Below are 22,456 nucleotides of genomic sequence, written 5' to 3'. Positions count from 1 at the left end.
TCTCAACGGAGAAAGGTGAATAGTGGAGTGCTGCAGGGACCTGTACTGGGATTGGTGCTATTTAACATATTTTTAAAATGATCCGGAAATTAGAATGACGAATAAGGTGATTCAATTTCGGATGACAGAAAACTGTCCAAAGTTTTCAAAAACACATGTGGATTGTGAAAAATTGCAGGAGGACCTTAGGAAACCTGAAAACTGGGCATCCAAATGGCAGATGAAATTTAATGTGGACAAATACAAAGCGAGGCCCATTGGGAAGAATAATCCAAATCATAGTTACCTGATGCTAGGGTCCACCATAGGAGTCAGCACTCAAGAAAAAAAATCTAGGTGTCGTAGACAATACACTGAAATGTTCTGCGCGGTGTGTGGCAGTGGCCAAAAAAGCCAACAGGATGCTAGTAATTATTAGGAAAGAGATGCAAAATAAGACCAAGAATATTATAATGTCTCTGTATCACTCCATGGTGCGATATCACCTTGAGTATTGCGTTCAATTCTGGTCACCGTATCTCAAAAAAGATATAGCGGAATTAGAAAAAGTTCAGAGAAGAGTGGCCAAAATGATAAAGGGGATGGAACTCCTCCCATATGAGGAAAGGCTAAAGAGGTTAGGGCTCTTCAGCTTGGAAAAGAGACGACTGAGAGGGGATATAATCGAGGTCTATAAAATCCTGAGTGGAGTAGAATTGGTAAAAGTGAATTAGTTTTTTACTCTCAAAAAGTACAAAGACTAGGGGGACCCTCAATGAAATTATATGAAAATACTTTTAACACAAATAGGAGGAAAACCTTTTTCACTCAAAGAATAGTTAAACTCTGGAACTCACTGCCAGAGGATGTGATAACATCGGTTAGCGTATCTAGGTTCAAAAAAAGGTTTGAACAAGTTCCTGGAGGAAAAGTCCATAGTCTGTTATTGAGATGGACATGGGGGAAGCCACCGCTTGCCCTGGGATTGTTAGCATGGAATGTTCTTACTAATTGAGTTTCTGCCAGGTACTTGTGACTTGGATTGGCCACTGATTGGAGGTAGGACACTGAGCTAGATGGACCATTGGTTTGACCCAGTATGGCTATTCTTATGTTCATTTACAGAGTGCTAATCACTTTTCTTTATACATATCATGTAAGTGTTGATCCCTGCATTGTTGTCATAGCCTGACAATTTCATACAGGCCTATAGGGCTACGGGTGCTGGCTACCGGAGCTGCCTTACCTACACTGCACCGCAGCAGTCATGCCATATTTAAGGAGGTTCTGTGGTACCTTTATATACCTCACCCCTACAAGCACCTTGCTATGTCCTGCAGCACTGTCATTATACATATCGGCTGGCCTAGTGCCTTCCAGCCTAGGCTGTCCTGTATACCATGTACTATCTATGCTCTGAAGCATGTTAGTATTCATTGAGATAACCATACTGTGCACAGTATAAAGAAATAGGCACACATGGAAGCCAAAAATTAACTGTTGTTACTTACCACTGCTCATCTTACTTCTTTTCAATTGCGTATTTAAGAGCGCAGCTCTTGGTAGGAAACACAAATGTTTGCATATTTATACTAAGGACCAGTTTCAAAGCACACTGGCCAGTGAATTTTCAAAAGGAAATGCCTCACTGTTGTCCTCTCCATATGCATCCATCGATTCAACATTTCCACCTTTCCATCTCTGTGGGATCCTTTTACTAAGCTGCGATAAAAGGGGGCCTGCGTTAGCGTCAGCACGTGTTTTTGATGCGCGCTAAGACCTCCCTTGTACTGCAGCGGGTAAAAGGCTGTCTTTTGTTTCCCCAAAATGAAATGGCCATGCGGTAAGTGAGTCACTTACCGCGCCACCATTTCAGGGGGGCGCACTTAACCATCCCCCATTGAGGTGGTGGTAAGGGCTCCCACTCTAACCTGGCGGTAACTGGGCAGCATGCAGCGCTGCCCAGTTATCACTAGGAAAGCACCGTTGCTACAGGTGGAGGAGTGGCCTAGTGGTTAGAGCACCGCTCTTGCATCCAGAGGTGGCCAGTTCAAATCTCACTGCCTCTCCTTGTGATCTTGGGCAAGTCACTTAACCCTCCATTGCCTCAGGCAAGCTTAGATTGTGAGCCCTCCTGGGACAGAAAAATATCCAGTGTACCTGAATGTAACTCACTTTGAGCTACTACTGAAAAAGGTGTGAGCAAAATCTAAATAAATAAAATACAAAAATTGGCACATGCTGGGGGCAAGAACCACTGCTGGGCTCCTGCAGTAGTTCCATAGTGGCAAGCAGTAAGCACACGTTGGGCTTACCACCGCTTAGTAAAAGGGCCCCTGTGTGCACTGTGGTGATGGCAGGGTGGTTTTACACTTTGGCTGTTGTCCGCTATTGTATGCAGTGCTGTTTCTCTGAATAGTGTCAGCCATGTAATTTGCCTTTCATTTTCTTAGCTACATTGTATATCGTTTGTCTTCTTTGCATCCTGACTTTACATTGCTTGTTCGTGCTTCTTGATATAGTCATTACCCCCTTTGAAATTGAATTTCCTGTCTCTTATTGGACCTTTCAGCAGCCGTTCCAAAGAGCTAATATCATACAAACTGTGTGTGTGCACATATTCCCTGGGGTTTGTTCTGGATGTTTATTAGAGATGTTGTTATACATGCTGCCTTCTTTTCTGCTTTCACCTAGTGTTATGTGATTCTTTTGTGAGGCGTCCTGATTGATGATCCTTGTTTTGTTGTTGTTGATGATGTTGTTTTTTGCTTTTTGCCTTTTGCCTTTTAACTTTCAGCCTCACACAAACTTCCTCATGATGTGAGGAAGAGAAAGAGTTGGTCGCCAAGAGGTAGAGGGAGAGCTCTCCCCTTCCCCCATTAAGAAGCTCTGACTGCCTCCTCTCTGCTCACCTATTCTAGTCTTTTTTTTTGTAGCTATCATGGTAGTGTATGCTCAAAAGCTCTCATAACTTGATTATGGAATAATATAAAAGAAAATAGGGGTACAAACCAGCTTCTGTGATTTTCCAAAGGAAAACATTTTTTAAATGCATTTTTCTATCTATTGTATTAAAAATAATGTTACAATTAATAAACGGGTTAGAGTTAAACTTTCTAATGGTCACTTAACTATATTATACTATACTCTGCGTGACCTTTCAATTCATGTGGAATTCCATCTGAGATGGTATCCTGGTATGGTGTGAATAAATAATGGAACAATGCATATAATGTATTATGTGTAATGTATAAATGTATTATGTTGTGTCATTAAATGAATTGAAAGGTCATGCAGAGTATAGTATATTAAAAATAATGGTAATTGCATAGCCAGACTTGTTCCTTCAATGCCTAGAATAAATATGGTCAAGGTAGAGACCATTGAATAAAAGCCACATATAAAGAAGGTTGAATAGCAGATTGTGGGCAGGAAGTCATGCCTGGGATCTGCCTCCTGCATGCTCCAAACATTTGCATTTGGGACCTTGTGAATTATTTTAGAAGAGTTTAGTACACCAAACAGTAGTTATATATTGGAAAAAACAATATTCAACTGTAGTTTGCTTCCCGAAGACCAAAATTAGCAGGAGAGAATGAACTGTATGTTCTTTTTTTCATATTGAATCAAAAAGTGCACTTGTACAAGTAAGATTTTGCTCAGTAAAATGACAAAGTCCCTCGCTTTACCACTTATTGCCCTGGGATTGGTAGCATGGAATGGTGCTTCTAATAGGGTTTCTGCCAGGTACATGTGACCTGGATTGGCCACTGTTGGATACAGGATACTGGGCTAGATGGACCATTGATCTGACCCAGTATGGCTATTTCTATGTTCTTATACCTAGGGCCCTGTTTACTAAGCAGTGTTATAGGTGCATTAACGTTTTTAATGTGCATTAACCATGTATGTGCCTACAATATCCCTGTAGGCACCTACATGGTTAGTGCGTGCGCTAAGTGTAGGCGAGCTAAAAACACTAACGCACCTTAGTAAACTGGGCCCGTAGTAAAATCGCACCTTTGACCCACCCACCTAAAACTAACACATAAAGATTTTGTGGCAATATGATGCTCTATAATACCAAAGCTCACATTAATAAAGAATGCAAAGATTTATAATTCATTTTTAAATATTTTCCTTTTAAGTTGTTACAGTACAAAATGAATGCATTAATGAACCTGAATCATTTTTTCATATATATTTGAAAAGCCTAAGATATGAAAACAAGATGCTGAATGACAAGAAGTAAATAGAAAACAATTTCTATAGTATCTATTAATGTTTCTTGTGTGACAGGAAGGTTCCTTTGGAAAAAGAAAAAAGAAACAGAGAAAAGAAGGCTTTCTCAATTTCACTAATTATTGGATTTAAAACATCTAATTTTATAGTTGAATGGTTGTTCTAAAACTTACTGTATTATCTGCTTTATCTAAACCAAAGGAACCATCATATCTATTGTGAGATTCATAACATCTGTTTCATTCCAACAAATCTTTCTCTGGTAAAATCAGGTCGAACTTTTTTAAACTATTATTTACTTCTAGCAAGGAAGTAACAATAAAAAAGGCAAACAGTTTCTTTGGAGGGAGGCAGCATGTGCTAGTTACTGTACGGCTGTACAGCTGGTCTTTACCATATTATGAGTGCACTCAAAGTATCATAATTAGCAGACAGCTCACAAAAATCAAAGCCAAGGCCTGGGGAGAGCAGCAGGAATACATCAACATGTAGCATACTGAAAGAATAAATTTTTTGTAAAAACTGAGCTATACAGGACATAATCCACTTAGACACGTAACAATAGAGAGTATTTGCTTTGGCAGCGAAAGATAGAACATCTGTTTTAACTTGCTTTAGATATGTATATATATATTTATATTTATATATACATTTCAAAATTTTATTTAGGGTTCGATTCACCCAAAATCATTTTGGCTTCTGGAGGAGGAATCTAGTCTGTAGACCAAGTTAGCAGTGGCTATGCCAGAAGATATTGGACCAAACAGGTGATTCATCGTTGCCTGAAAAGATATTTCAAACATGGAGAGGGAGGACCCATCCAAGGCATTCCCTTTATATCCTTCATGCCGCCTATCGCCTATCCTGCAATCTCGCATTTACCCGAATACCTGAACATCTTTTAGTTGCTTCAGGCAGATGACAGACTGGTTCTCAACCCAGTCCTCGGGACATGCGTAGCCAGTTTCAGGATACCCCCATTGAATATGCATGAGATAGATTTGCATAGGGTAGAGGTAGTACTTGCAAATTTATCTCATGCATATTCATTGTGGATATCCTAAAAACTTAATTGGCTGGGTGTTTCCTGAGGTCTGGGTTGAGAACCCCTGGCCTAGGACAAACTATTCCCAATAAGAGGAATTTTACCACTTCAAAGCTTGCTTGATATTTGGGGAAACAAGAGGAAGAATAACTGTATCAAACCTCTTTCATTTACTGTATTGTAAGCTACCCCCTAGAACATTCCTATTTTGAAGTACTAATGTTTCCCATACAAAAGTCACATTTATAGGCTCAAGACCACTTTTCCTGACAGGGATATAAGTACATAAGTACATAAGTAGTGCCATACTGGGAAAGACCAAAGGTCCATCTAGCCCAGCATCCTGTCACCGACAGTGGCCAATCCAGGTCAAGGGCACCTGGCACGCTCCCCAAACGTAAAAACATTCCAGACAAGTTATACCTAAAAATGCGGAATTTTTCCAAGTCCATTTAATAGCGGTCTATGGACTTGTCCTTTAGGAATCTATCTAACCCCTTTTTAAACTCCGTCAAGCTAACCGCCCGTACCACGTTCTCCGGCAACGAATTCCAGAGTCTAATTACACGTTGGGTGAAGAAAAATTTTCTCCGATTCGTTTTAAATTTACCACACTGTAGCTTCAACTCATGCCCTCTAGTCCTAGTATTTTTGGATAGCGTGAACAGTCGCTTCACATCCACCCGATCCATTCCACTCATTATTTTATACACTTCTATCATATCTCCCCTCAGCCGTCTCTTCTCCAAGCTGAAAAGCCCTAGCCTTCTCAGCCTCTCTTCATAGGAAAGTCGTCCCATCCCCACTATCATTTTCGTCGCCCTTCGCTGTACCTTTTCCAATTCTACTATATCTTTTTTGAGATACAGAGACCAGTACTGAACACAATACTCCAGGTGCGGTCGCACCATGGAGCGATACAACGGCATTATAACATCCGCACACCTGGACTCCATACCCTTCCTAATAACACCCAACATTCTATTCGCTTTCCTAGCCGCAGCAGCACACTGAGCAGAAGGTTTCAGCGTATCATCGACGACGACACCCAGATCCCTTTCTTGATCCGTAACTCCTAACGCGGAACCTTGCAAGACGTAGCTATAATTCGGGTTCCTCTTACCCACATGCATCACTTTGCACTTGTCAACATTGAACTTCATCTGCCACTTGCACGCCCATTCTCCCAGTCTCGCAAGGTCCTCCTGTAATCGTTCACATTCCTCCTGCGACTTGACGACCCTGAATAATTTTGTGTCATCGGCGAATTTAATTACCTCACTAGTTATTCCCATCTCTAGGTCATTTATAAATACATTAAAAAGCAACGGACCCAGCACAGACCCCTGCGGGACCCCACTAACTACCCTCCTCCACTGAGAATACTGGCCACGCAATCCTACTCTCTGCTTCCTATCTTTCAACCAGTTCTTAATCCATAATAATACCCTACCTCCGATTCCATGACTCTGCAATTTCTTCAGGAGTCTTCCAAAGAGTGTTTTGGTCTTCGCTGATGTCTACATTAACCTATGTAACGTATTTACTACCATGTACCACCTCATTTGATCACATCTTACATGTTCACACATGTATTCCAAACACTTTATGCATGCCAAGACTTCTTGTATACATATATACCTCTCATCTATGTTTAAGAAACACATATATAGGGCCAGATTCCATATAAGGTGCCTAAAAAAATCCGAGCAGTAAGTGTACTCTTTAAGCGGTGCCTAGATTTAGGCGCGGAATATAGAATATGCTTAGTTGATATCCCAGCACCTAAAACTACGTGCCTCCAATTACACCAGTGAAACTATGGCGTAAATCCTTCACATAAAGTTATGCACACTGGGCCATATTCTATAACTATGCATGAAAATTTTGGAATGCCCATAAAACACCCATTTCCCCACTCATAGCCATGCCCCTTTTGAACCGTGTGCATTAGAATTTAGGCGCAGTTCATTACAGAATACGCTTAGCGAGTTGTGCACGTAAATTCTTAATTATTGCCAATTAGTGCTTATTATTGCTTGTTAAGTGCTGTTATCAATGCTGATTAGCTTCTTAAGCCAATTAAGTTATGCACACTATTATAGAGTATGCCTGGATTTGGTGCGGATCTCTAGGGATACTATATAGAATTTGGGGGCTAGTACTGAAATATTATGCTACCAGAGGTAGCTTTACTTTGAGTACATATAGGGGTCCTTTTACTAAGGTGCGCTGAAAAATGGCCTGCAGTAGTGTAGGTGTGGGTTTTGGGCGTGCGCAGAATCATTTCAGCACACCTGCAAAAAATGCCTTTTTTAAAATTTTTGCCGAAAATGGACGTGCGGCGAAATGAAAATTGCTGCGTGTCCATTTTGGGTCTGAGACCTTATCGCCAGCCATTGACCTAGAATTAAAATTTCACGTAACCGGGCGGTAATGACCTATGCGTGTCAAATGCCACTTGGTGCGCGTCCAATATGCGTGTCATGCCAAAATGAAATTATTGCAAGAGCCACATAGTAGCCAGGCTGTAACTCCATTTTGGCACATGTTGGGCGCATGTAGACGCTTACGCGGCTTAGTAAAAGGGCCCCATAGACATTTCTCAAATTGCTTATGTTGTATAACTCGCAGCCTTCTTTCACACCACAAACACACCCCACCAGGTGATGAATTTGTTGCTCAGGTTTCCTGTGTCCTATGATAAGGCCTGCACACTAAACCTCAGATTCTATATAGGTTGTTCAAGTTTGGGCATGGAGCCTAGATGCGCATGATCTAATTAGTTAATTGGATGTTAACAACCAGTTATTGAGGTTTATTGAAGTTAAATGACACTTAATTGACACTAATTTGGATTTATGCATGCATCTGCCTGTACACTCTTCTAAAGTGTTTTGAGCGCAACCCAAAAGGGAGTGTAACTATAGGAGGTGCATGGGCGGGTCAAGGGTGTTCTAAATAATTGGGCACAATGTTATAGAATACCGGGGATACACACCCAACCTGCAGACCAGGATTTACAGCAGGTTTCAGCTGGCCTAAGTCCTCATTGCCCGAAGTTGGACGTGGGAATCTGCATGAAACGCTATTCAGCCCAGAGCACCTGCCTCCTAAATTTGGCCTCTGTTTTACGGAATATGGCCCTAAGTGAAAGTCCCATGTAGAAGACTAAGGTTAATAATGATAATGATCCTTTAAATAGAGTTCTGCCAGGTAGGTGTGGAGGAGAAAGAGCACTTGTGGATAGTGCTGAGAAGGAAGTGTGAAATTAATACTAGAGAATAACATGGGGACAGGGACCCACAGTAACCGCTGGGACGGGGACAGACCCACAGGGACAGGGCGGGGATGGAGACAGAGCCTATGAGGATGGGAACAAACTTTGTCCCTGTGTCACATTCTACTTTGAAGCCTGTTAATGAACTAGACTGTTATTTATGTTTGATTGACGCAGATGACAATATTTTGCAAACATGCTGGCCACAGCTAGCATATTTTGTATGGGGGATCCTGTACATCCTGCTACCATCATCTTCTATTGCAGGAGGGACTGTGGAAGACAGGAGAGCTAGACTGAATCCTGAGATTGTTGATGACTTCTTATTCATCCACAGATTAAAAAATCATAACAGTGTTTCATAGGGCATATTTCTCCTGTCTAGGGCATACAGAATGAGTTGTATTTTGTACCCCTGTACATTTTAACAAGGTGGATTAGGATTCGTTGGGGTTGGAAGGGTAGAGGGTGGTGGTGATGGGAGGGTTATTATAGCTGCTCGTTGTTATTATTGTTTTCTATTTGTAATTTATACACAACAGTTGCACAGCATATTGTTCCTTTTTATACTTTAATAAAAAGATTTATTTATAAAATCATAAGTGTTCGAGACTTCTGCAGATGAGAACAGAGCCCATGGGGCGGGGACAGGGACAGAACCTGTGGGGATGGGGCGGGGACAGAGACAGGGCCTGCGGGAATGGGCCGGGGATGGAGACAGAGCCCACGAGGATGGGACGGTGACAAATTTTGTCCCCATGTCATTCTCTAATTAATACTTAAGGGCCCTGCTTACTAAGGTGCATTAGCATTTTTAATGGGTGCTAAAAATTGTCACACGCTAACCATGTAGACATCTATGGGAATATTATGGGCCTCTACAGGGTTAGCGCATGCTAAAAACACTAATGGGCCTCTAGAGTGGCTTAATAAACAGGGCCCTAAATGATGCATCCTTCACTTTTTGTTTTCTTGGCTTGGTGATATATAAAAGGCCTCTCAATAAATAGATTGTATGGCCGTTCCTACCCCTCAGCAGCTAACTGATAACAGCACTGCAGTAGTGCCCACTGTACCAAAACTGAGCACAAGTTTGGCCTCTTGAAAATACACTTTCACTGTGTGGACCGCACTGCAGTGCAGACTTCACGCTACTGATTTCTGTAAAAATGAAACCTTTTTTCTTCTTTCTGCAACCCATATGGAACTTTTTTCTAACTCCTAAATAACATTCCTTTTACTATTTTCTTGAATAGTTTTATTTTTCCACAATACATGAGACCGCTGGGGGTTTTCCCCTTGTTTTCCTGATTTATTCCTGTGGAGCTAGGTTGTATAAATGCTTGGGAACCTCTGTTTTTCAAACATTTGAGTCAGCACATACTCAGAAGGCTTTCTCCATCCAGTTGCAGGTATTGGCGATGGTTAACGAGGCTCAGGCATGCTACATGAAGCTTTTAATGTGTTATATGAATTGAGGGATGGGGGGTCAGTCTAAAATACATAAAAGGGATTTTATTTGCTTTTCTCAAAAACAGGACCTCTAGGACCCATTTATCACGTAGGATGTAATTTTTTTTTTTTTTTTACTAATCTTTGCAAATGTCTTTCTAACATACACATCTACATCCAAATTTGGGTGAATCGAGCCCTTAAAGTTTTCTGAGTTGTACAGAGGTGAGTCAGGTAGCACTGTATATTTTTTCCACTGCTAAAATGTCCCACGGTGGATATCCTTTGCTATCCATGTTTCGCTGACATAAGTCTTGCAAATCCACAGACTGGAAAAAAGTATTATTTCTGCAACCATCCATCAGTCGGCATAGATGATAAATCCAGAAAAAGTGCTGTATTTATTGTTATTCCCTCCATGTGCTTTGCCTCCATCTAATTTAATGTAGACCTCATCTCCGGGCTCTAAATGAAGAACCACACTGTTGCTTGCATAATCATAATTCTGGTCAGCATCCTGAGCGATAGCACTTGCACGGACCTGCACAAAATATAAACAGGTTAATGCTCCATTCCTGAATGGCAGTGGATCTAAAATAGAGTTTTGAAAACTCCATACTTGGTCATTTTCATTAATTTATATCCCCATCTGTCTAAAACAGGAGTTCTCAACCCAGTCCTTGGGACATGCCTAGCCAGTCTGGTTTTCAGAACATTCCCCAATGAATATGCATGAGCTGGATTTGCATGCACTGCCTTCATTATATGCAAATCTAGCTTTTGCATATTTATTGGAATATCCTGAGGTGTTCCATGAGGACCGGGTTGAGAACCTCTGATCTAGAAAGAGATTTTCCTGACACAAAATTTATAAGAGCAAGATTTCCAACAGCAAAATCAATGAACTTGGGGGAACATTTTAGCCCCCCCCCCCCCCAGCGCCGCCGACCCCCCTTCAGCCAGGAAGTTGTGTGAAGTATCAACTCCATAAAATGGCTCGAACACGTTATCTGCCATAGCTTTCATTCTTCTCAAAGAAAGAGATCATAAACAAAAATTCACAGTAAAGTCAATCAGGAGAAGAGTCTCTAACCACAGGAATTGCAGTATCTAAGAGGTCCTTTTACTAAGCTGTGTTACATCCTAATCCACACCTAAGGCAGTAAAAATAGCGTAACACAGGATGCACTAAAGCATCAAGCATTAGTTTTGCATGTATGCACACTGACAGCGCAATAAACATTTTTGGGAAATTATTTTTTAGAGGTGGAGCGTGGGCATTCCTGCACTAACTAATTAGCACATCTACATTAGCATACCTCTAACACGGGAGCCCTTACCTCCTTCAAAATTAATAGTGGTAAGTTTTGCCGCAGTAACGTTTTTTAATGGCCACAAGCTAATGGCAACTTTAGTCCATGCTACAAAATAAGAGGCTCTTTTACTAAGCCACGTAAGGCTGTACGCACACCAAAATGGAGTTACCATCCGGCTACCGCGTGGCTCTTGTGGTAATTTCATTTTTGGCATGCGTCCAATCCGCACGGCTGAAAAATAATTTTTATTTTCGGTCACATGTATCGGACAGGCACCAAGTAGCATTTGATGCAAGTGGGTCATTACCACCCAGTTACCGCATGAGACTTTACCACTAGGTCAATGCCTGACGGTAAGGTCACAGACCCAAAATGGGCGCGCGGCAATTTTGATTTTGCCGCACGTCCATTTTTGGCAAAAATATTTTAAAAAGGGCTTTTTTTACAGGCACGCTGAAAAATGGATTGGCCTGCGCCCAACACTCGCACCTACAATACCGCAAGCCATTTTTCAGCGCACCTTAGTAAAAGGACCTCTTAATGAAGAAGAGAATTTTAAAAAAATGCTAAACCATATAAAAAGAAAAAAAGATTCTCTGCATTCTTTTATGCAACAATGGAAATAATAATGATGAACAGGGAGGAAAAAGCCTCAAGAAGCTCCCAGCTAATAGCTGAAAGAGCAGGGCTTCTTCATCATTGGCAAAAAAAACCTCCCAGACAAATTTAATTGCAAATTGTAAAGGTAAACAGACACAAACTTGTCAAAAATAACAGCTTTGAATACTTAGCTGAAGAGTCTCTTTCTTCCAGCTATACCAAAAAACAGACCCTGCACCTCCAATAGCTGGAAGAAAGAGACTCTTTAGCTAAGTATTCAAAGCTGTTATTTTTGACAAGTTTGTGTCTGTTTACCTTTACAATTTGCAATTAAATTTATCAGGGAGGTTTTTTGCCAATGATGAAGAAGCCCTGCTCTTTCAGCTATTAGCTGGGATCTTCTTGAGGCTTTTTTCTCCCTGTTCGTCAGTATTTCCATTGCTTGCATATAAGAATACAGAGAATCTTTTAAACTTTAGTGCATGGCCATTAATGAAATAAATAGAAAATCGGGGATTTTACAGCTGTGGTAAAAAAAAATCTATGGGGCCCTTTTACTAAGCCGCATGTCTACATGTGCCTACCGCACGCCAACATGGGCTCTTGTGGTAATTTCATTTTGGCGTAGTTCTGATATGCACTGCCAAAAAATAATTTTTATTTTTGGCCACACGTATCAGATGCGCGCCAAGTGGTATTTGATGTACGTAGGCCATTACCACTTGGTTACCGCGTGAGACTTTACTGCTAGGTCAATGGCTGGCGGTAAGGTCTCAGACCCAAAATGGCTGCGTAGCAATTTTCATTTTGCCACATGTCAATTTTCGGCAAAATTTTTTTTAAAAAGGCCTTTTTTTACAGATGCGCTGAAAAATGATTCTGCGTGCGCCCAAAACCAATGCCTACACTACCGCAGCCCATTTTTCACTGCACCTTAGTAAAAGGACCCCTTAGTCTTCTGGTACATTTAGCATTGGATGGTTTTATTTTCCAGATTGAATAGCAAAGACTTCTGAGGCAGGCCATTGGCCAAAACACAGTGCTGTGTCAAGTCTCTACACAATGCTTCATTAAGAATTTGAAGTCTGTTTGATTTGTCCCCGGAGTGCCTGGTCTTTTTCACATTGTTCTTGCTGCCTAAAGACACACTAAGGCCATTTGTTACCACATCTTAGTAAAAGGACCCCTTCATTAGGAAGAGAGGGCAGTTATTTTTTAGCGTGTTTTACAAAGACAGAGCTTCTGAGTTACCTCCAAAAGAGACTGGCCATTCCTGGTTTTAAACTTTACAGCCCGAAGCAGTATCTGATTCTACCCTTTGAAAATAGTGCTGCATGTCCCATAATGCACCAGGATGGGGTGGTCAGAAATCCAGGACGGGCCTAAAATCTTCCTTCTGGAATAGGGTAACTTGGAAGCTCTGTAAAGATACCAAGGAATCTGTGTGTCTTTGTGAAACAATGCATAAAATCCAGCTGAAATTGCACCTGCATTGAGAGGTGTGGACATTTTTACACCTGCTTAGGAGCAGACATAAAGGTTAGCATGTAATGAATGTGGTGTTTTATAAAATATGCACATAAATCATGATGCTGCCCACATTCCACCCAAGCTTCTTCCCTGAATATACTTGACCTACATATATGTGCTTAATTGCATCCTGCATGCTTTTAGGCATGACCTAGTCGTAAAAGAGCTTTTTATGTGTATAAATCAGTGTTTTATATATCTTCTACTATAATAAAACTCACCCTCAACGTTCTGAAGACAACGTTCTGAAGTCACTCAGTTACTCCCTGAAGGAGTACTGACCATGTCTCTCTGCCCCGCCCTCGCATGACGGACCAATCAGAAAAAACACCCTCAACATTCTGAAACACAAAGGACCATCACAACATCGTTCCCAGGCAACACTAGGCAACGTAAGACGGACCAATCAGAGAAAACTACGTGACAATAAGGGAGGAGCATTCCCCAGCAGAATGGCTCATTATCTGTGCAGCACGGAGAGCACAGAACCACCGTTGGAACGAGAGAAGAATATTCCTGCAGTGGGTATGTGCAAAAATAGACCAGGAGAAAGGAGAAATTTTTAAATGCCTAATGCCAGTACTGAAGAGTGCCAGAGGGCCTATAGCACAGACTATATTTGGGATCGCTTGACATGGAGTCAGAGGAGCCGGAAAATAACGTGCCCGTCACCATCTGGGACGTGGGCGAACAGGACAAGCTGCGGCCCAGCTGGAAGGATTACCCGCGACCCAGCCAGCAGCAAACAGCGACCAAGGACAGCACAGCACAGCACATCCCCCAACCCCCAAGCAAAAAACAAAACAAAAAAAGACACACATCAACAACCTGCACACACACCGCACCCTCACACACACACACACACACACACACACACAAAATAACTCTGTGACACATACACACACACACACACACACAAAAAAGCCACATGCTAGCGCCTGTTTCATTGGTTTCGGAAATGGGCCTTTTTTACTAGTTTTTTATAAAGTGTTTTAAAATCTACCCTCAGAAAAGTGTATTTACATCTTTAAATGTGCAGGTAAGTATTTACAGATTTGGACACAAAGTTAGGGAAAAAGTTCTGTACTATCTGGCAACCCTTTTGGAACACGCTTACATCCACTGCTCGTAGTCACCTGCTTAATGTGTGAGACAGAGGGGTTGACGTCATTCTTGACCAATCAGGTAGATGTGGTGTGGATGGCGTTTTTTTGGAGGGGGGAAGGGGGTAGAGTCTTTTGTGAATTTATGGTTCTTACTTTGTACTGTTATTTTGTCATTGTATATTTTGACAATTTCTATTTAATAAAGATATTTGAAAAAAAAAGGAATTTTGGAAGCCATAAAAAATAATTGCAGGTATATATAAGTATTGTAGTGCAGGATTTATTTATGTGTATATGCCACGCCATGCAAAAAATTAAAGGAGGCATGCTTTGAGTAGAACTGTACTGAATAACATTTTACTTTTCAGTCAAGTACGAGTAATGAAACGTATTATTCGGCCAAATATGAATACTGGATATGAATAATGGGTATTTCGCTTTAATTTAGCAAATAATAAAAGAAGCAACGTGAAATCAGAGATCAAGTGTTTATTTCAGTAGGATTTAGCACAATAGAGTCCTGGATTGTGTTCAATTCTGGTCGCCGCATCTCAAGAAAGATATAGTAGAATTGGAAAAGGTGCAGTGAAGGGCAACTAAAATGACAGTGGGGATGGGACGACTTCCTATGAAGAAAGACTAAGGAGGCTAGGGCTTTTCAGCTTGGAGAAGAGACGGCTGAGGGGAGACATGATAGAGGTATATAAAATAATGAGTAGAGTGGAACAGGTGGATGTGAAGCGTCTGTTCACGCTTTCCAAAAATATTAGGACTAGGGGGCATGCAATGAAACTACAGTGTAGTAAATTTAAAACAAATCGGAGAAAATGTTTCTTCACCCAATGCATAATTAAACTCTGGAATTCATTGCCGGAGAACGTGGTGAAGGTAGTTAGCTTGGCAGAGTTTAAAAAGGGGTTAGACGGTTTCCTAAAGGACAAGTCCATAAACCACTACTAAATGGACTTGGGAAAAATCCACAATTCCAGGAATAACATGTATAGAATATTTGTACGTTTGGGAAGCTTGCCAGGTGCCCTTGGCCTGGATTGGCCGCTGTCGTGGACAGGATACTGGGCTCGATGGACCCTTGGTCTTTTCCCAGTGTGGCATTACTTATGCACTTATATGTACTTATGGATTATTCATGTTTGAACTTAAATCACTATTCAGCTGAATAATGTATTCAGGGCTGAATTGAATCAAATGCGAATATTTGGTACAGCCCTAGGGGCCCTTTTACTAAGCTGCTTAGCCACCTACATGAGTCCTACATGTGTCAGTTTTGAACTACCGCCTGGCTACCGCATGGCCTGGGAAGTAATTTCATTCTTTACGCGCGTCCACTAAGTGTGCCAGAAAGTTTCCAGCGCAAGGCGCCAACCTGGTAATAACCAGCATTGTACGAATGTAGACCATTACTGCCTAGTTAACACGTGACACCTTACTGCTAAGTCAATGGGTGGTGGTAAGGTCTCAGGCTCAAAATGGACGCACCCCATTTGTTATTTTGCCGCACGTCCATTTTCGGCCCCCCAAAAAAGTCCTTTTTTGCCAGTGCGCTGAAAAATGGACCTGCGTGGATCCAATACACATGTCTACACCAGCGCAGGCCATTTTTCGGTGCACCTTAGTAAAAGGACCCCCTAGTTTTGAGCCTTGTTTGGGCAGGCCTAAACTGTCTATGAGTTTTCTATTTTTAGAATGGCAATACACATATAGCTCAAGAAATTTTCCCGTCAGCATTTATAGCTGCTTCAAGTTATGCATAACCTTCACCACACTTCTTGTTTGGACCTAGGGCTTTAAGTAGAGTGCCAGCACCTTCAGAGTGTGCTTGCCTCTCTGGTATTCAAAAGCACCTTTAAATTGTAAAAAGTGTGACTTTGAAAGATGGCTCCTTAATCGGTTCCAGGTGGACAGGCAGATTTTCAAAAGTCACCACTTGCACATGTAAATAGCAAACACCAGAGCTTATATGTACATACAGCACTTCTTACACATAAAACCCCCTAGTAATGCTCCTCTGGTTCTTTTTCTTTTTGTACATTTTTGTTTTCCGAGATAGCTGTTGTGGATGTGCAGGGTGCCAAATATGGACTTTGTGGGAGGCAGAAAAGGTCCGTGTTCAATGAGCTTTTTTATAAAATGCCAGGATGTCTTCCTCTTTGATTCCCCTATCACTTTGAGTAGTGGAACATATAAATTCCCATAGGGGCCCTTTTACAAAGGCGTTGAAAAATGGACTGTGGTAGTGTAGACGCGTGTTTTGGTCGTGCGCAGAATCATTTTCCTGCACACCTGTAAAAAATGCCTTTTTAAAAATTTTCACGAAAATGGACATGCGGCAAAATGAAAATTGCTGCGTCTCCATTTTGGGTCTGAGGCCTTACTGCCAGCCATTGACCTAACGGTAAAGTCTCATGCAGTAACCGGGCGGTAATGACCTACGCGCATCAAATGCCATTGGCGCATGTCCAATACAAGTGCCCGAAAATAATTTTTCGGACGCACGTATCGGACAAGTGCCAAAAATGAAATTACTGCAAGAGCCATGCGGTAGCCGGGCAGTAACTCCATTTTGGCACACGTTAGGCGCGCATAGACGCTTACGTGGATTAGTAAAAGGGCCCCATAGTTATAGGGTTGCCACCTGGATCCAGATTTGCCTGATAGGGTTGATCTAGTCCTGTGTTTACCCCGTTGTATGCAGCAAATTTTAATTCCAGTTTCCCCATTGCATTCCCCAAGAAAAGCAAGCCTACAAGTCCCTGCATGCAGTGGGGCAAACCGAGGACTGAATCAAGCCTGTCAGGTAAATTTAGATCTAGTTGGCACCCTTAAATTACACCAGCTCCAGCTTCCCACTTAACCCTCATTATCCCAACCTCAGCCCTTTTTGCTGTCACTTCCCTCTATATCTCAAGCATTACTTGTTTGTTTGTTTGTTTGTTTGTTTGTTTGCTTGTTTGTTTAGTAGGATTTATTTATGTACAGCAAGAATAAGACAGACATAGGCAATAGTTACAACAGTAAAAATAGTCAAATAACGATACACATTCTGCCAGATTCATGCCTAACATTCTTCGCCAAAATCCAAGCGTATTCTATAACAAAGTGCATCACTTAATTAGCTTAACAAGCCAATTAGCATTTTTAACAGGACTTAATAAGCAATAATGAGCACTAATTGGCAATAATTAGAATTTACGTGTATAACTCGCTACGCATATTCTGTAATGCACAGCGCCTAAATTCTAATGAGTGGAGCCAAAATAGTTATGAGTGGGGAAATGGGTGTTTCATAGACGTTCCAAAATTTACATGCACTGTTATAGAATATACCCCTCTGCGTCTAAATCTATGTGCCTGTATTTATGCCACGTTTCTCTTGGTATAAATGGATGCGCATAGTTCTAGGCACTGGGATATCAACTAAGCGTATTCTATATATTTAGGCGCCTCTCATAGAATACACTTAGGTGGAAATTCATTCCGCACAGATTTTTCAGGCACCATATATAGAATCTAGCCCATTATGGCTTAGTATGCTATGTACAGTGTTAACACAATACACATTAAAATATCTTAATAAACAGCATGGAGTGTAAGCAGAGGTGGAACATATAGACAGATGAGTAACAGGACTTAGAAAGAATGTAAGGGTGACTGCTTGACTCATTTAAGGAAAAGCTGCACATGGAGTCAGAGAGAGAGAGAGAGAGAGAGAGAGAGAGAGAGAGAGAAATGTATATAGATAAAGATATAATGATAGATAAATAGATATACTTTGGTCCCTACAAATAGCATTTATCAGGTTCAGCAAAGTGCACCATTTGCACCCATGGGCAATGCATGCCTGTGTGGTTTTGGAGGACGAGCTAGCTAGAATGAATCCCTAGGCAGCCAGCAGTCAACAAAGAAGGCAGCAAGTCTGGTGGCTGCAGTAGCTAAAATGAGGTTCACACAGCTTTCTGCCCACATGGCAAGACAACAGGTAAAGCAAGTGAGAGAGAGGAGCACATCTCCAATGATGTTTCAGTGGGTGATAGAGTGCTAATATGACTGTGTTATATTCATAACAGAACAAATTCCTGTTTTATGAAGTTTAAATTGTGAGCCTCCGGTGAGTTCTGCTATGCTATAGATTGTCATGTTCAGTTCTGTTTTACCACAAAAAGGCTTTTTCTCAACAGTGTTCATTTGCAAACCCTCCCAGCATAGGCGCCCCGTATAAGAGGCTTGGGGAGGCTAAGCCTCCCCAGCCCGCCACTGCCGCCGCCCGCCGTACCTTTAAATATTATATTTTTGCTGGAGTCGCGGGCAGCGCCGGTATTGAAGGCATCAGCAGGCTCATCGCGGTTCCAGCAGCCTTCCTTCGCAAGTTGGATGATGGCTCCGCCCTCTTCTGACATATTTCCTGTTTCTACGAGGGCGGAGCCATCATCCAACTTGCGAGGGAAGGCTGCTGGAACCGCGATGAGCCTGCTGATGCCTTCAATACCGGTGCTGCCCGTGACTCCAGCAAAAATATAATATTTAAAGGTACGGCGGGAGGGGGGCAGGAAGGAAACGAGGGCAGACGGGAGAGGAGAGGAGGGTTGCTGCACATGGTGGAAGAAGGGGAGAGGAGAGGGCAGGGGAGAGGAGGGTTGCTGGACATGGGTGGATGGAGGGAAGGAAGGGGAGAGGAGGGTTGCTGCACATGGGTGGATGGAGGGAAGGGGAGAGGAGGGTTGCTGCACATGGGTGGATGGAGGGAAGGGGAGAGGAGGGTTGCTGCACATGGGTGGATGGAGGGAAGGGGAGAGGAGGGTTGCTGGACATGGGTGGATGGAGGGGAGGGGAGAGGAGGGTTGCTGCACATGGTGGATGAAGGGGAGAGGAGAGGGCAGGGGAGAGGAGGGTTGCTGGACATGGGTGGATGGAGGGGAGGGGAGAGGAGGGTTGCTGCACATGGTGGATGAAGGGGAGAGGAGAGGGCAGGGGAGAGGAGAGTTGCTGGACATGGGTGGAAGGAGGGGAGGGTGGAGTGAGGAAGGAGATGAGATGACGGAAAAGGAAGAGAGTAGAAAAACTGCACATGGATGAAGAAAATAGGCAAAAGCTGGATCCACTGGACAGTCAAGTTTGCGGAGGACCCAGCTTTTACTTACGGATGTAGGACAAGAAATGAAGAAGAAAGGCGGAAAGTAAACAAATAAATGGAAAGGAAGCCCTGGAAACGGAGTTAAGAGGACAGATAGCAGCAGAATCGGATACTGGGCCAGCACAATCAGAAAAACAAAGTCACCAGACAACAAAGGTAGAAAAGATCATTTTATTTTCATTATAGTGTTTGGAATACGTCCACTTTGAGAATTAGGTGTTCAACATTAAAAGTTTATTTACTTATTTATGACATTTTATCCCACATTAAACATGAATTAGGATGTTTTGTGGCTCTACATGAGAATTGTGATATTATGATCCCTTGATTCAATATTGTTGACGGTCTGCATTTTCCATACGGATGGTATATTGGTGTATTAGGTTCTGCCCAGTGTAATATTTATGGTACAGTAAGGTTCAGAGTGTGTTTTTGCACAAAATTGTGCATAGTGTTTTGCAGTTGAGCGATTGTGGTTAGTATATGCTTTGAGCAACCACTTTATTCTTTGACATATGATACATAACTAATATCTAAATTTAATAAAAGGTATTAATTGTGACATTTTTTTTCTGTGTTTGATCAGACAATTATGGATTTAAGCTCCACCCCTGGTCCCACCCCTAACCCCGCCCCTTTAGCCTCCCCAAACAGTTGGGCCACCGACCGCCTATGCCTCCCAGTGTCACAGAATCACTTCTTCCACTATTAGTATTGTTCCTTTGAAAGAGCACATTATCTGTGTGTTCAACTTTCCAAATCCACTTCATTCAGGACATATAACATTGTCCTTATCATTTTGATTGCTTTGAACGCAGACCCCCAAGTCAATTGAAAAAACAACTGTTAAAAATTCAATGCCTTGTGCAAGTCACAAGCCCCTTAATTCTATAAATTGTGTGCTCAAAGTTCCAATTAGCATACAAATTTGCATGCACAAGTTCTAGAATAATGTCAGGTGTGCATGACTTAATTCAATAATTGGCTGTTAATTGGACTTAACAGCCAATTATTGTCTTTAATTGGACATAATTGACACTAATTGGCACCAATTAGCAGTTACACACATAACAGTCCTTGGTTGCTATTCTATAAGTTACACACTGAAATTCCAGAGCATGCAACTTCAAGGAGGGTGTGGACCTGGGAGGGGCATGGACGCATTGGAGGGGAGGATGTCAGGAAGTTATACACACAGGTTATAGAATATTATCTTTTACGCACCTGTCTACAATTAGGTGCGAGCATTTACGTCAGCCAGTGAGCTGGCATAAGTGCTCACCCCTAAAGCTAGGCATGCAAATGCAGACTTACGCTGGTATTGTACTACAGGAGTCACACACACATCTACCATTATAGAATTTCTACTTAGCACTCACCATCCCGGCACCTAAATTCTGGCAACCTTTGAGCAATTTATCCCGTAGGGGGCAATTCTATAAAGGGCACTAAAAATTAGGTGCCCGAAATCTGTTTGCTAAGATAGTATTTTATAATGGCATCTGGATGCCCAGATTTTGTTATAGAACAGAGCCTAATGGCATTTAGTCACCAACAATTATAGCACGTAAAAGGCAGGTATAAAGGTTAACACCTAAATGTTGGCCCTAGGAACACAACGTACAGTATTGTATAAGGAAATTTTTTAATAATCTTCTAAATTCCACTATATATTTTTGAGCTACAGCAATCAGAATTGAACGCAATACTCAAGGTGAGGTCACACCATGTAGTGATAAAGAGGCTTTATAATATTCTCAGTCTTATTTACCATCCCTTTCCTAATAATTCCTAGCATTCTGTTTGCTTTTCTGGCCACCACCACGTACTGGGCAAAAGATTTTAGCATCGTCTACAATGACACCTAGGTCTTTTTCTTCGGTGCTGACTCCTATGGTGGACCCTATCATCAGGTAACTATGATTTGGATTATTCTTCCCAATGCACATCACTTTGCATTTGTCCACATTAAATTTCATCTGCCATTGTGATGAACAGTCTTCCAATTTCCAAAGGTCTTCTTGCAATTTTTCACAGTCTGCACGTGTTTGAATATTTATTTATGTATCATCTGTAAATTGAATCACCTCACTTGTTGTTCTGATTTCCAGATCATTTATAAATATGTTAAATAGCATTGATCCCAGTACAGATCACTGTAGCACTCTACTAGTCACCCTCCTCCATTGAGAAAAATGGCCATTTAACCCTACCCTCTGTTTTCTGTCCAATAACCAATTCCTAAGAACATAAGAGCATAAGAAAAACCATACTGGGTCAAGCCAATGGTCCATCTAGTCCAGTATCCTGCTTCCAACAGTGGCCAATCCAGGTCACAAATACCTGGCAGAAATCAAATTAGTAGCAACATTCCATGCTACTAAACAGTGGCTTCCCCCATGTCCATCTCAATAACAGACTGTGGATTTTCCTCCAGGAACTTGTCCAAATATTTTTTTAAACCCAGATATACTAACCACTGTTACCACGTCCTCTGGCAGCGAGTTCCACAGCTTAACTAGTCTTTGAGTGAAAAAGTATTTCAATGCAGTTTCATTCAGTGTCCCCTAATCTTTGTAATTTTTGAAAGAGTGAAAAATTGATTCACTTTTACCCGTTCAACACCACTCAGGATTTTATGACATCCTCCTGTCACGAGGTTATTCAATTGTTAATCCTGATGTTATATTCAAGATTAAAAAGGAAGATGAGAAATTTGAGTGGGAGGGAAAACAAAACCTGAAAGATCCCATGAAG

At 41.7% G+C, this 22,456-nt stretch overlaps 1 protein-coding gene across 1 annotated transcript in view; it reads right to left on the bottom strand.

Moving 5' to 3' along the window:
- Positions 1–9,356: 9,356 nt before the first annotated feature.
- Positions 9,357–22,456, bottom strand: part of LOC115460087 (complement C1q-like protein 3) — a 45,796-nt gene continuing 32,696 nt past the window's right edge. Inside the window, exon 2 of the mRNA XM_030189933.1 lies at positions 9,357–10,539. Coding sequence (XP_030045793.1) covers positions 10,360–10,539 — 180 coding nt within the window. The 3' untranslated portion in view covers positions 9,357–10,359. The remainder of the gene's footprint in view (positions 10,540–22,456) is intronic.

This window comes from Microcaecilia unicolor, chromosome 1, assembly GCF_901765095.1.
Source record: "Microcaecilia unicolor chromosome 1, aMicUni1.1, whole genome shotgun sequence".
NCBI classification, from domain to species: Eukaryota; Metazoa; Chordata; class Amphibia; order Gymnophiona; family Siphonopidae; genus Microcaecilia; species Microcaecilia unicolor.
This window is presented reverse-complemented; position numbering and strand designations above follow the sequence as displayed.